At 32.9% G+C, this 16,111-nt stretch overlaps 1 protein-coding gene across 1 annotated transcript in view; it reads left to right on the plus strand.

The window, feature by feature from the left end:
* CADPS2 (Ca++-dependent secretion activator 2) overlaps window positions 1-16,111 on the plus strand; it is a 645,614-nt gene that overhangs the window by 373,164 nt on the left and 256,339 nt on the right. Inside the window, exon 6 of the mRNA XM_012652730.1 lies at window positions 7,344-7,455. Coding sequence (XP_012508184.1) covers window positions 7,344-7,455 — 112 coding nt within the window. The remainder of the gene's footprint in view (window positions 1-7,343; window positions 7,456-16,111) is intronic.

Below are 16,111 nucleotides of genomic sequence, written 5' to 3' on the forward strand. Positions count from 1 at the left end.
ATAATAGTTGTTTATCTTTATAGGCTAGATTCCCATTAATGAGTTTGGGGAGAGTCCCCATCTACCTTCTCACCAAATTCGAGTCCTTGAGAATAACACAGTCCTTACTGTTTTTCATAAATCGAGTGAATCCAAGTCACTTCTTGAGCAAATCCCCCATAGGACAGAAAGATCTGACCTACTTGAAGTTTAGTACAGGAAGCTTTTGGAAAGATTTTTCTACTTCTCAGGACAATGTATGAATTAGTGCTACCAAATATTTGGTGTTTGGATGTTTGAATTAAGAACCAAAACTTTTATTCTTTTCTCGAATGAATCTATTATATCATTTTAATTGTAAAATGCCTGAATTATGAGAATGATAATTTAGCTATAGTTGATGGCTTAAAAAACTGCAACATGAAGAATCTTAAGAATTATGTATAATTCTTTATAGACTTTCATTTATACTCCTGTAGTCAGATCTTTATTTAATGTTTTCTGTTATAAAATTAGTGATGCATTTGGAAGTATATGTCATTGTTCTTTGATAGTTTTAATAAGTCTTTGTAACACATTTAATGATAATTTGGTGAAGAATACATCATTTTAAAAAAGCACTCATTAGATTGGAAATGAAAAGGAAAAAAACTATTATTTGAAAAACAAAGAGTTTATTCATAACTTTCTTATATACCAGCAATAGTCAGACAATATAGAGGAAATAAATTCCTTAGAATCCCAATATATAAAATATTATGAAATGAGTTAAAGAAGGTGTAGAACTATATAAAAGAAGAACGTTTGAGATCCCACTAAATAAATATTAGAACAGATTTTAATAAATGAAGAGACCTCCCTTTTTCTTGTATAGAAATATAGTAAGTTGAAAGTGTCTCTTTCCTTTTTGTTCTAACGTGTATCATAGCATCTTATAAAGCTACAATAATTAAAATAGTACAGCACAGCTCAGGAAAGATCTGTAGGACATAAAGTTCAAAACCAAACCCAAGTTTATATAATTCTATAAATATATTTGACTTCTTAACCAAATGAGATTGGGACATGAAAAATTAAGTAAAACTGCCATTTCTTATCACTATTAAATTTCAGACAGCTCAAAGATTTAAGCAATGGAAACATTCAGAAGAAATACAGGTTAGTATTCATATAATCTTTGGTTAAGGAAGATGTCAAGATCAAGCTATAAATCAAATTGATTGAACCAGCTAGCTCATGTTTTTAAACTGTACATATAAGAATTCCATAAACAAGAGTTAAATAGAAAATAACGGATGAAATAATTATTGAAGTTATATACACTTTAATTCTGTAATGCTGGTTATAGATCAGGAATGTAGAGCCTACTTTTAAGTACTTAGCTTCTCTAATCATAGATTCCACTAATAAATATTAGAATAGACACATTACGTATACATTATGTGTGGAGTCAATATGAATTTTGAGTTGAGGGAATTTGAATGGCTTTGACATAACTATTTCACTGTTCATGATTTTCAGCATACTCTAAAACACAATAATTTTGAGAATCCTTCAGGAACCAGTTATAAATCTAGTTTTTATCTATTGTAAGGGACCATGGAGGTATCCAGTTGTTAAGAATACAGGATAGAGGTGGGAAGAAATACATATTACAATATGTAATAATAAAGTTATTTATTACCTATAATCTCCTGTTAGAATATAAGTCCCAAAGAGATGGGGACTTTAGTTCCTGACCCTAGAATATTGTCTGCCACATACAAGGTACTCAGCAAGTTTTTTGAATGAGCAAAAGTCACATATTCAGTTTTGTATCCTTTCCTTTTTTTTTTCACTTTAAATCACGCATACTTTTACATTGTCTTTATAACCATCATTATCAATGGCAAGAAAATATTCCATCATATGCCCATAATTTACATAATCACTCTCTTAATAGTAGATGTTTAGGTTGTTTAAGTTTTTGCTGTTACATAAAATGCTGCCATGAATATGTTCTTGGTTATATTCTTTTCAATACTTACAATTATTTAGTTAGGATGAATTCTCAGAGGTAGTCTTACTAATTTAAAATATATGAACATCCATTTTGGCTTTGTATACAAATTTCCAATATACTTTATTTAATAGCAAATACATAATTAATGTTATTTCAGTTGGTATGTGAACTACTCTCTGTTTTCATAGCCAAGAAGACCTGCTGTCCTCATAAAGGGGCTTTGTAGATATTTTATTCATTTGAACATTTACTTTGGAAGTCTGAATCCTCATACATAATACATTCATAGAAGTAGAGAAAGGCAATGTATTTTGAGTCAAAGCAAATTGACAGCAAGATAATGTATTCTTTTATCACATAATATTGAGAAATAGTAAGAAGATAATAACTGATATTAATTACTGAAAGTGTTTAAACATGCCAATTAAGTAGGAAACAAGGAAGCATCTTGGTGATTATTAAAGATATGCCTATTATCTTCTTCCCTCCTTCCCCACCTCTTTTGGGGGAGGTGAGGGGAGGGTTTGGGTTTTAACTCATTCATTCTAGAATTAATAATGAATTTCTAACTGTACATATCTTCTTAACTTTGATTTTTCACAGAAGAATTATCAAAGTGGTACCAATTTATGCTTATATCATGGAATGTTGGAATTTATAAGAACTATTAAATGCTACCATTTTTATATTTATGTACCACCTTAAAATTGCACATTTTTGTTGAATGTCCATAAAAGCCTTGTCTTCTGGCCTCTTACAGTTAGAATCTGCTGTTTTCCTTGTGCCTCAGCTTCTCTTTGCCTGAAAACACATTATTTAAGCCTTCTTCATTTCACAGTAACTGGTCATTAGCATTCCTTGCCCTTAACCCACAAGTCCCAGACCTCATATGTAGTAGATGTATTCTTGTGATTTGGCTATCAGGCCCTGCCTTAATTGACATGTTATTTTCAGGAATGGATATCCTGGATTCCTTTCCTGGTTCTAGATTACTAATGTTTTCCTGTATATTTTAATTCCTTTTTTTCTAATAAACAATGGTATATTCTGAAATACATTGGTTAGATTCCTTGTCTGACTTCTCTAAACTTATCTATCTCTTATCACCATTCTTAGCATAGTGCTGTTTCTCTAATTTTACACAAGTCTAATGGTTAAAAAGTAATCATGGTCTGGGGATGGTCAGTGATAATACACAGTTCATACTCAATGAATATCGTTGCTATTGAACATTTTTATATGATCACATGGGACATTGGAAGTTGAGAAAAATATAAAGAGAGATTAACAACATCTTAGTGTTGATGGGAAGTTTTATACTTTTACCTTGCAATATAAAGGGTACCAAAAATCAGTGAAGATTTAAACAGCATGGTTAACAAGCTTGATCTTATGGCCATATACACAACAATGTACCCATAATGGAGAACACTTTTTTCTTTTTGAGCGCTATGGAAAAGTTGTACCCATGTACACACACACAGACATACTCTAGAATATAAAGCCAATTTCAGTTATTTCAAATGATTAATATTATATAAGTTATCTAATCTGATACAATAAGGAAGCACTTAATAAGAAAAAAGAAAAATGTATACATATAGAAATTCTAAAACGATACCTGTAAACAGCTAAATTATAAAATAGTACATTATAAATTTATGGGATGCTTTAGTTAAAGTATTAAAGGAAATTTATAGTTGTAAATGCTTATACAGAACAGAAGAAAGACTTAAAATTAATGATACATACGTTTAACTTAAAATTTTAAAACAGCAGGATTAACACAGATGAAATAGAATAAAATAACACAGACCAGAATGTAATGAAATGGAAAATAAAGATATAATAGAGAGGATCCTCAAAGTCAAATGATGGCAGTTTAAAAAGAATAATAGAAGAGACAAACCTCTATCAAATTTAAAAATGGAAAAAAAAAAGAAAAATGCTACAAATGAAAAAAGAGAACTACAGATGCTGTAGGGATTCAACAGATAAAAGGATATCTACGACTTTGTACAAATACTTTTGAAAACCTTGGATGAAATAAATATATTCCTAGAAAAATAGTGTTTATCAAAATTGGGCAGGGAGAAAGAGAAAACCTGAGTAGTCTTATAACTATAACCAATGAAGAAATAGAATCAGTAGCAAATATCTTCTTTCTTATAAAGAAATATCAGGTCCAAAGAGTTTAATAGGTGAGTTCTAAGAACAGATAATTCCTATTTTTTTTTTATAAACTCTTCCAGAGAATAAAAAAATAGCATTTTTCAGCTTATTCAATAAGGCTGGCATAAATAAAACCAAACAAGGAAAATACAAGAAAGTAAATGTATAGGCCAGTCTCAATAATGAACATTTATATAAAAGGCTAAACAAAATATTACTATATTCATTCCAGTAACGTGTTTTTTTAAAAAAGGAAAATAAGTTTATCTCTGAAAAACGGAAAATAGATTATGTAATCTACCACAGTTACTGATTATCTCAATAAATATAGGAAAATATTTGATAAAATAGAGCACCCATTCCTTTCTGAATATACATTCTATCTTCTTTTTCTCTCTCTTTCTACAAATATACATAAATACATACACATATATCTTCATCATATATCATTTATATGATATATTTATGATATATAATATAGATCCTCCATATATCATGTATATATTTATGATACACTATTTATATACACACATTTATCCAGATTTATTTACGTGTATGTGTCTAACAAATAAGGGAATTTCTTTTACCTATTAAAGACCATCTACCAAAAACCTAGAACAATGATCACACTTAGAGGTAAAATACTAAAAATATTCTCTTTAAGAAGAAATTCAAGGGAATTATAAACAAAATTGAGGATTCTAGCTACTTTGGAGTAGTGAGGGAGGGGAGGAGAGAAAGATGAGACCAAGGCAGAACACAAAGAGGCTCTCCTAATGTACTGGTACATTCTCCATCTCAACCTGAGTGGTGGGAATGTTGGTTTTCATTTTCATTTTAATCTTTAACTGAACCTCATTTTATGGACACTTTTTAAAATATATCATTGCGCAAAAATATTTTAATGAGTAAAAGAGATGTACTATAGTGATAGTGTAGAATAGTTTTTAAAGATACTTGTCTATGAAGGAGCAAAGATAAAAGGCATTTTTTTGGGGGGGAGCCGGCAGGGTCTGGCTCTTTCACCCAGGCCGGAGTGCAGTGGCATCAGCATAGCTCACTGAAATCTCAAACTTTTGGCTCGAGTAATCCTCCTCCCTCAGTCTCCTGAATAGCTGGGACTACAAGCATGCGCCAGTACCCCTGGCTAACTTTTTAATGTTTTGTAGAGCTGGAATTCTCACTATGTTACTCAGGCTGGTCTGGAACTCCTGGCTTCAAGCAATCCTCCTCCCTCTATCTCCTGAAGTGCTAGGATTACAGGCATGAACCACTACCCCCAGCCAGAAAACAGTTTTTCTTGATGTTCATGGAGCCATGAGTGAGCTCAGTTTTTGCATGTGCGTTGTTATTTGGCTTATTTGGAACTGGAAACACTGTTTCCCTTCATGTAGAATATCAGAAGCACTGGGTTAAAAGACAAAACTCATTTTTCTCTTTGAGGAATCATATTGTAGTACTTTGGGAATTTCAAATGAACATAGAAAGCAGTATAAATACTTTCAAAGGATTTTTAAATTAAAGGAGAAAGAATATCAATATAATACACAAAAGAAGTTTTGTAAAAAGAATTTAGTTTAAAAGATCAGCAAATTCTGGGGAAAAGTAATATACTGTGCTTATATGACTACAAAAAACCTTTGATTTCAATTATAAGAAAATGTCTCCAAGGGTTAATCTTCCAAATTTAACCACAGGATACCAAATAAGGATATGTCATGGGAATCTACTCCAGGCTATCAACTAGATTGCCTGACTGTATACAAGGCTTAAGATTACACACATTAAAATGAAAAGTTTTGTCTACTCCCTTATTTTGATTCTGAATCATCTATTTTTATTTTTATTCCTGTTTACCATTGCTTTATATCAGAACATCTTAATTCTATGAAATAGTGAAAAAGACTTTTCGCTAACCCCTTTCTAGAAGTCTACAATAGAAATTAAGCTGCTTTTCCTTCTAAATGAATCTTTCTTTTCCCTCTGGCATATGAATGACTTTAGTTTCAAAGGAATAGAATCTGACTAGATGCTGGTTTTCTTCAGTCATCGAAGTGGGCTCTGCTTTATTGTACATGTGTTATGACATTATAAATGCTCTGATAGAAGGAAACATAATCACAATTATTTGTTCAATTTTTATTATATTTGCTTTCCTTAGTTTTCTGTATGTCACACGCTTTCTGAATAAGTTTTATAAAATAAAATATAGGCAGTTCCATGAAAATGGTAAATTGTTTTTTTAAGACAACATAAAGAAATTGGTATTTTTTACTGGGTGATTTATTTTTAACATGTATCTTTTTGTTGTTGTTGTTAATCTCATATTCTTTTCCTTGTATGTGGTATTTTGCTCAGTGTCATTTTCTTCATGCTGTGCTGTCTCATTGCCTGTGTTCTCTGAGTTATGAGAAATATTGATAAGATTTTTTAATATCAGGTATGTGCCAGCTAAGTTTGTAAATAAGCTAGAATGAATTGGTATGTGGTAAAGACGAGATGCTATTAATTAAAAGATAATCCAAGAAAACATGTTACTTTGTTATAATGATTTGAAAAGCCAGATGTCGACAGACTTATTTCATTCCTAAGAGAATGTTTTGGGAAATTAACTGCAAAACACTGATATTTTTATGATGCATATTTATTTCTTTTTGACAGGAGCTTTAAAAGTCATAGAAAGTAATAAATCTAAAATAATTATGCTCATTTTTTAAAAAGCAAAGAAAATGTTTGGTAAAGACTTCCACAAAAGAGATCGGGTAGTCTTCAGCACGCAAGAATAGTTTTCTGAGAAACTTTCTCTGTTACATAAACAAAACCTTAGGAATTTTTCTCAGCTAACAGTAATATGGTGCTATAATGTGCATTTGAATTAATAAAATAATAGATTTCAATAGCTACATCCACAGTGCTTTTCCTTACCCTACATTCTTACAACACACTCTATTCTGTAGTCTAACATGCTAGTTTTTTTAAATAGCTGAGAACTATAACAAGCCATAAAGCTTATTGTTATTTTCCTTCTTGACTATGCCATCCGTTAGAGACAAAAGCAAAGATAAAAATCTCATTGAGCACAAAAGATCCTGTGTTACTTAATGTACATTGTATGGAGACACATTGCTCTGGGAAAAAATAAAAATAATAATGCTGTGTTCTAAAGAAAATCTGTGTTATTTCATTACAGATGGGGAACACAAGGAGATTTCACCACCACCCATCCTCGGCCTGTGGTAAAAGTAAAACTCTTCACAGAAAGCACTGGGGTCCTGGCCCTTGAAGATAAAGAGCTGGGAAGGGTGAGTTATGGTCAGCCCTCTGTGTCCAAGGTTGCACAGTTGTAACTTCTTTGGATTCGGAGTTAAGGTAACCAGTAATTTCTGGCCATGGATTAAAAGGCTCATCTTTATATTTGAAGTCATCTGTTCTTTATGTTCATTGTGATTCGACTAATTATAGAATAGCTTCTAAGTCATTTATCTCTCTAACTTCTTCCATTTTCCCTGCGAGAAGATCTTCCTCTTACTCCCTTTAACATTAAATTGTTTTTTTCCTATAGTATATATGAAAGGTTATCGACAGTCTTACTTAGGAAGTAGGTATGCTCCAATGACTGACTATAAAGTTGTCTTCTGTAATGTCAGCCTATCTTACCCAGACCTGAAGACTGTATTCATAGATATCTTCCAGAGAATAAACCCTTCAAAAATCTTTCTTGAAATTTTCTGGTAATAATGGACTGCTTATGCAGTGCTAGATGTTGAAGGATTCTAGAATGATTCCATATATTGGAAATTTTTTAAAAACTGAAGTCGGGATTTCTATTCATTTCAAATCCTATTCTTCTACCCCCTTTATGCTGTTGGAATTCTTCCATTTCTAGGAATTTTGTAAGTCTGTACCCACACTCCAGAGGTTGTGAGTCTGCAGTCACAATCCAGACTTCCTCCTCTGTTTTCTTGGTACATGTATTTGTTAATACCTAAGAGAACTATACTGTTAATTCATTCATGTGCTTATATATTTGTGCATTTTTTCATTCAACAGGTTGAATAAAAATATATAGAGAGAATAATCTATAGATAGAATAATCTAACACAAGAGACTTGGAGAGGCTTTATGATCTTTATGGATTTATGAATCAGGGTTTTTCATTTAAACTGTTACTACATTAATTTTACCTTATATATTTCCTTATTGTAACTATTTTTCAGTATTTAACAGCAGCCATTTTAAGTCTAATGCTATGAGTAATTCTTGAGCTATTTTTAGTTTATTTCTCTGCCAGTCAAATAATATAGTTAAGCAGTTTTTAGATTAGGTGCATAAGTGATATATATTCTACACAATTATATATCTGAGAAAGGTCTCATGTTCCCTTGCTCCCTTCATACATGAATGACAACTTTTCTGTCTAACCCAGGGTTTCCCAACCTTAATACTATTGATATTTTGAACAAGATAATTCTTCATTGTTGGGTGCTGTCCTGTGTATTTTATGATATTTAGCAACATCTCTAGTCTCTAGTTAATAGATACCAGTAGTTTCCTCCGACCTCCACTAGAAGAAAGAGAATCAAAAATGTCTCTAGACATTGCCAAATGTCTGCGAGGGAGGCCTGGGGAGGCCTCGCAAAATCAACCCTGCTTGAGAACCACTGATCTATACTAATGACCTCAATAGATTCCAAGATTATAAATATCATTTATATGCTAATGCTTCCAAATTTTTATTATTAATATTTTTCTCCCATGGAGATTCATATTTGCATAGCCAACCTACATACTTGGTATTCCCAACTGCATATTAATAGATACTCAAACTAAATATTTTTGAAAGAGAACTTATGATTTGTACTCCTACAAAGTCAGCTATAGAGGCAGTTGTTAAGCCAGTGACCTAGATATCCTCCTTGTTCCTTCTTTCCTTTCCCTTATACCCAATCTATTTGCAAGTCCTGTCAGATTTTCCCTATGTTTATTCTGAATCCATCCACATCTCAACAGTTCCACTGTACCCACATCCAGGGCACCATCATTTCCCTAATAGTCTATTTACTACTTTCCCATTTGTCATCTTGTCCCCTCTGATCCAACCTTCACACCTCAGCCCTATGATCTAATCAAAATTCTAAACAAATCACAGCATTCTGTCCTTAAAATCTTCCAGTATCTTCCCATTAATTTGGAATAAAAATCAGACTCCTCATCACAGTGTAGCAGGCCCACCAGGAGTTCTCAGGCTGTGGCCCTGGGCCAGCAGCATGAGCAGCACCTGGAAGATTGTTAGAAATGCAAATTCTCAGGCCCCACTTTTGATTGGCTGAATCAGAAACTCAGGGTGGAGGGTTGCAATCTGTTTTTAATAATCCCTTCTGGTGATTTTGATACACACCAAAGGTGAAGAACCCCTGATCTACATGAACTTCTGTCTCTCCAAATTTATCTTCTGTTATAACTTCCTTGCTTGCTGTCATTCTTCATTTACACCTGGCTTTCCTTCTTAGACTCACAGACCTACTTTAGGTCTTTAGATGTATTTTGGTCTGAATGCACATGCACATACACTCAATTAGAGGAAACCGTTGGTCATCTCTGGATGTTATGGCTATTGGCACTGTCTTCTATATATTCGTCCAGTTTTCTAGTTAGAAAAAAAATAGTTTTTTTAATTTAAAGGAAAAGGCTTTACATGATCTGAAATATACAGTCTAAAATCTTATGAATATGTATTTGGGGAGCTTTATTTTTAAAGTGAAGTTTTTTTTTTTAATGAAGAATTTGTGTAGCATTTAAATTTGAAAGACCAGCAACAGAGAGAGCACTTAAAATAGCTTTATACCATAACAAGGTACTACTGTACACCTACTAAAATGCATAAAATACAGAAAAGCTGACAATAACAAATCTGCTGGTGAAGATGCAGAACAGAAGCTGTCATTCATTGCTAGTGGGAATGCAAAATCATACAGCCACTTTGGAAGACAACTTACTGGTTTTGTGTAAAGTTTGTATAAAGTGCAGACTTACCATATGACTCCAACATTGCATTACTAGGTCTTTATACAAAGGTTTATGAAATTTGTGTCCATGCAAAAGTCTGCATGTGAATGTTTATAACAGTTTTATTCATAATCACTAAAAATCGGAAGAAGTCAAGATGTTCTTCGATACTATTATGGAATGGATAAACTGTGATACTTCCATACAATGGAATACTACTCAGTGATCAAAAGAAACAAGCTATTAATTCATGTAACATAGATGAAGCTTAAATGCAAATGAAAGAACTTAAACCCAAAAGACTATATGTATTGTATGATTCCCTTCATTCTAGAAAACTATAGGAATGGAACAGTTGAGGGTTTGCCAAGGATTGAGCAAGTGGGGAGTCATTGGCCACAAATAGATGCCCATGGCATTTTTAGGGTAAAGGAACTATTCTGTATGGTACTGGATATTAGATGCATACTTGTTTGTATTTGCCAAAACCCATAGATCCATACATAACAAAGAGTGTGTATCAATATATGCAAACTATAATAATACACACTCGCTCATGTATACATCAACCAGTGGTATCATGGGGATCCCAGTGTGGAATGCAGACTAAGACAAATGAAATCAATTGTATTGCAAATTTATGCACTGAAAGGGGTGATGAGAAAGGAAACAGACCTAAGTAACCTGAGGGGAAAACATAATCTACAGGCACTGTCTTTAACAAGGGATGAAGACTAACACTCCCAGTGATGGCATGTGGATATCATGTACCTCCTAATATGATGTTATGAGAAAGGCACACTTTACCTCTGCTATATTCTTTCCCTATACTCCAACATAAGCCCATCTAATCATGTGAAAAACATCATCCCAACCCAGATTGGTGACATTGTACAGGATAATTGGCCAGTACTCTTCAAGACTGTCAAGGTCATGAAAAACAAGACTGAGAAAGTGTCACAGATCAGAGGAGACTAAGGAGACATGACAGCTAAATGCAATGTGCTGTCCTGGATTGGGTCTTGGAACAGAAAGAGGACATTAATGAAAAACTTGTTAAGTCCAAATAAAATCTGGAGTTTAGTTAATAGTAATGTACCAGTGTTTCTTGGTTTTAACAAATATACCATGGTAATAAATGCTGTTAATTTTCAGGGAAACTTTAATTTTCAGGAAATTTTCAGGAATACAGGAACTCCCTATACTCTCTTTGTAACTTTTCTGTAGGTCTTATTCTAAAATATAAAGCTTAGTCTTGAAAATATTTATAATAAAAAGCCTTTCAAATGTCTCTTGAAATGCCTCAGTGTATACTTTTCAAGAAATGAACATTTTCTTACATCACTTCATTATTACACCAAAGAAATTTAATATTGATTCAGAAATATGTGCCATACAATCAATATCCAGAATTCCCTAATTATCCCAGCATGTCTATAAAAGCTGGGATTTTTCTCCCCAATCCAGGACACAATTCAGGATTAAATCCAGGATCATGCATTGCATCGGATTGTCACGACTCTTCAGTCTCCTTTGAGTGCCTCCCTGCCTTTTTATTTTTTTTTATTTTTTGGCTTTCATTATAATCACATTTTTGAAGAGTCCAAACTAGTTTTATAAAATGTTATTCATTCTGGACTTGTCTTGTTTTTTCATAACTGGAGTCAGGTAAACATCTTTGACAAAACTACCACCTACATGATGTTTTGTGCTTCCCATTGCGTCGTATCAAAAGCCATGTTGGTGACAGTTTTTCCCGGTATTGGTGATGTTAATTAAGTATGATCACTTGGTTAAGGTGGCATCTGCCAGTTCTTTCTATTATAAAGGTACCTTTTTAAATTTGTGATTTTAATAAGCTGTGGGGTATTAATTTGAGAAAGTTTCTGTAACTACCTTTCACCCAGTGTTTTATCTACAGATTCATGGATTTTTAAAAATTTGGTGTGTCATAACCAGTTTATGTGATTTATTTATTTAGTTTTGATGATCAGATTGTGGCAAAGGAGCTGTGTGTGTGTGTGTGTGTGTGTGTGTGTGTGTGTTGTATATGTGTTCCTTTTCTTTTTCATTTTTTTCTTCTTTTTTCTTTTTGATTGTGGACCTATCAGTCTTTGTTGTCTGGGACATGAGATGTTATAGGCTCAGCTTATATACCTCCTGCATCAGGCCTATAATCAACAGTGGCATTATGGGAGTTGTTTTGTTTTGTTAGTGATAATGAAATTTAGAAACCAACATCCTACATATTATCACTTTCTGGTTAAGAAATATTTTTTTTTTTTTAAATCATGAGTTTCCTGGTTCCCCATAGCATCAATATGTTTACTCATTTGCTGTGTTAAAATACATACAAAATAGTTTCAGAAATATAGTATCAGTACCACTACCAACAACAAACTTACATAGTAAAAGTGAATATTTCCTTGCCACTCTTTTTGTCTTTAGAATATATTCCAGTAAGTGTGAATGTCTGACTACTGTGTTCCAAAAGTAACCCAGTGCAATAGAAGGCAAAGTTTCTTATTGTTATTCCAATAGTGAAAACCACTGAAGAAACTGCAGGTTCAGTCATTACAGAGATTTTCATCAACAAATCTATCAGATGACAGTTTTTACCTAAGCAACTAACTGAAAGGCTTATTTGATTAGTTTTGCCAAACTGCCTAAGATTGACTCCACTGACTTCATGATCTGGAGACATTTATGGTCTCAATCTCAGACACCTCGCCTATAAATAGAGCAAGGTAAAATAAAAGTTATGTGATCTTTTCTAGTTCTAATTCTCTATCATTTTATTGGTTTAATAGTATTACTTCTCACTATTCAAACATAATCCCATTTAATTGTCTATGAGGGTGATGATAACATTCCATTTTTAGGTAGAGAAAGTACAAATCAGAATGGCTGAGACCACTCAGCATGTGTAAGAGCCAGGGTTTGAACTCGGATTTCTGATCCCAGGGTCTGTTCTCTAAACCAGTCATTAAATGGCTGCACCTGATAAGATGAGGACATTCCAAAGTGTTGTACAGATTATGATGTAGTCCAACTTAATTTTATGACTTAAAGGCAGGAATCAAGTATTATTTAAGCTAAAGTCACTTTATACGTAGTCATTCTATACATAGTAGACATTATATATCATTTTATCATCATATGCAATAATTTTAATCTCTTTAGGGTACTCTCTAGCTGCCAGTATACTTTTATTTGTGAATGAATTATTGTACAATATACTCCTGGTAACTAATTAACTCATTGAATGGTGTGATTGGGTAAAAAATATGTTTTGGAGGTTTCACCAAAATAATTTTTAGTTGTAGAAATGTTGCTATAAAAACATTATCTCTAACAGTTGTTAGAAAAAGAATTGCCTGGGGGAGATTTTGAAAGGATTCACCACATTCTGTGCCCAAGCTTTTCTTTTAGTTTGGAGTGAGCCCAGGAAGGAATATTTTAAACACTTCCCAGGGGATACTGATGTATGTATAGAGGTTTAGAAGTGCTGGTACAAATATCAATAGTATCATTGATACTAATGTGCAAGCAGGTTCAGAACCAATGACTAATAAGATAAGAGAAAAAGGATCTATCATAGCATATAGATTCGTGAAATGATAGTCAAAATCATAGGCGCTGGCAGTTGAAGGTTATGTTCTTTGGCAAGTGCGTGGCATGCAAATTTTGTTTGTGGATGGCAGATGCAAATACCTATTTATGGAAATGGAGGTGGCATATGGAGATTTTTCATCCGAATTGGTGGCCAACCTTCCACCAGGTGCTAAGGGAATACCTGGAGGCAGAACAAAGATTTTTCTCAGGAAACAATTATGAGTATGTCCTAGCAGATAAATAGCTGACCAGTCAAGCATCGCAAAGTATATAGTTTATCATAATTAAGATGATTTTGTCCTGAAAAACTTGAAAAGCAAGGCTTACCTAGCATAGCTAAATAAAAATCTAAGTAATAATCCCATGCTACATCTATTTGTGGGCAATGCATTTTCCATTGCATCTTTGAGAGTTAATTGTGTAATATACTCCTGGATAACTATTTAACTTGCCAAATTGCATTCTTGAGTACAAAAGAAAAATATGGAGGATTTACCAAAATCACTTTTTAGTTTTAGAAGTGTTGCTACAAAGACATTCTTTTTGACAGTTGTTCATCAAAGAACCTATTGTCCATTCATATACTCTGGGTTTATGGCCTTTGTACTGCATCATCAGTATGTATAGGAGGAGGCTGAGTCCTCTCCTTCCATGGGGATGGGAAGAACACACAAATCAGAGAATCTGTTTTCCTTTTCAGAGGGGTAGAGCCAGAGCATCTTTTTTTCTAATTCGATTAAATAATATTCAAGATAGCAAAAAAGTAAAAATTTACTTACCTCTTAGATACACATTTTGAGGGCAATAATATTCCTGAAATTAAGGTTTTCATTTTACGTATTTTTCTTTTTTTTCTATGTATACTTCTGTACAACATTTTTTAATATGGAGATGTTCATACCTAATAAATCAAAGTGGTAGTCATCATGCTTGTTTTACAAATGTAAATACTATATGGAAACAGCAGGCGATGGTTAATTTCAGATACACTTTAAATATTAAAATAAATTAGTCTTGCTGAACTGATTATTCCATTGAAACAAACTATTTATTGTCTTTCAAGTAGCTTGTCACATTTTAATGTACAAGTAAAAATCAGCTTGCAGATTTGTCTTTTTCATCAATTTGTTTCCTCCATTTGCTTTATTAAGCATCGAAGGAGACCTATCTGAAGAGTTGAATGTGCATAATTTTTGTTTATTTCTGAAACTAGACAAGAGAAGCTATGTAATGACATGTTCAAACAGCTGTTTTCTTGGGAGAAAGATACTGTCTTAGGAACTGTAATTCACTGGGCAATCCAATTTATCCTTTCGTGTCCCTCTTGTTTTCCTGGATATATCCTTTTTTTCCTATTTATATAGTTTTGGTTAAGTTGAATTCTCTATGAGTTTTTCATTTATGTTAAAATTTTTAGGATGAACATTAATTCTTTAATATAGTCTTTAATATATCCCATGCATATAACTGGGCCATAGAGTTAAAAACATGTCCCTAATTGCCTAGTTTATAGGTGGTCATCGTAGAACTTCTAAATTCAACATACAAAATAATAGATCTGGAATAGATTAAAGATATTTTATTGAATAGTTAACCATACTAATTTTTCACAAATAATTATAAGGTTAAATTAATAAAAATCACTTTAGGCCTCTCCTTAATTCAAACAGACAAAATTGATATTGAGGATTTAAAAAGAATTTTCAGCACTACGTATCTACATATGAGTCAAAAAGCATTAGAGAAGTTGCTAGTGAAATCATAGTCATAGATATTTTTCTTCAATTTGAAAGCAAAATTGAATACTCAATTTTATTGAAATAGCCCTAGATACCACTGCTGTAGCTGGTAAATTAATATCATTTGCTGAAAAATGGAATGGAAATCCTGTTGCATTTCATATGTGTCTAATTCAACTCACCATACACAGGAGACTTTTATTTTTGTTGTTCTAACAAGTGTACAGCTTTTCTGAAACTGAAAATCACAGAAAAATTCTCCTTCCTCCTTAAATCCTTCCATTTAGCAATTCCTCATGAGACTTTATAATCTAAGTCACCGTGCCAGTGACAGGAAGCAGGACACAGACAGGTGAAGAGCCAGGGGTAACTCATATAAGATGCAAATCCTTTCTAAATATTTTTTTTTCTAGCAGCAGTTAATTATGTGTGGCTTACAAATCGCATGCTGTGAAGTGCTATAGGAGATGACTTGTCATTCTCAGTCTGACTTTGGAGGAAAGAAAACTTAATAACATGCACCAGTTAGTTGTTCCTCAGTGAGTCTGCTTCAGTCCTGTGAGGAGCTGGTCAGGTTCTTCACTATAGAGGTGAAAGA

Source organism: Propithecus coquereli, unplaced genomic scaffold (genome assembly GCF_000956105.1).
Source record: "Propithecus coquereli isolate 6110/MARCELLA unplaced genomic scaffold, Pcoq_1.0 Scaffold4, whole genome shotgun sequence".
In the NCBI taxonomy this organism is placed as follows: Eukaryota; Metazoa; Chordata; class Mammalia; order Primates; family Indriidae; genus Propithecus; species Propithecus coquereli.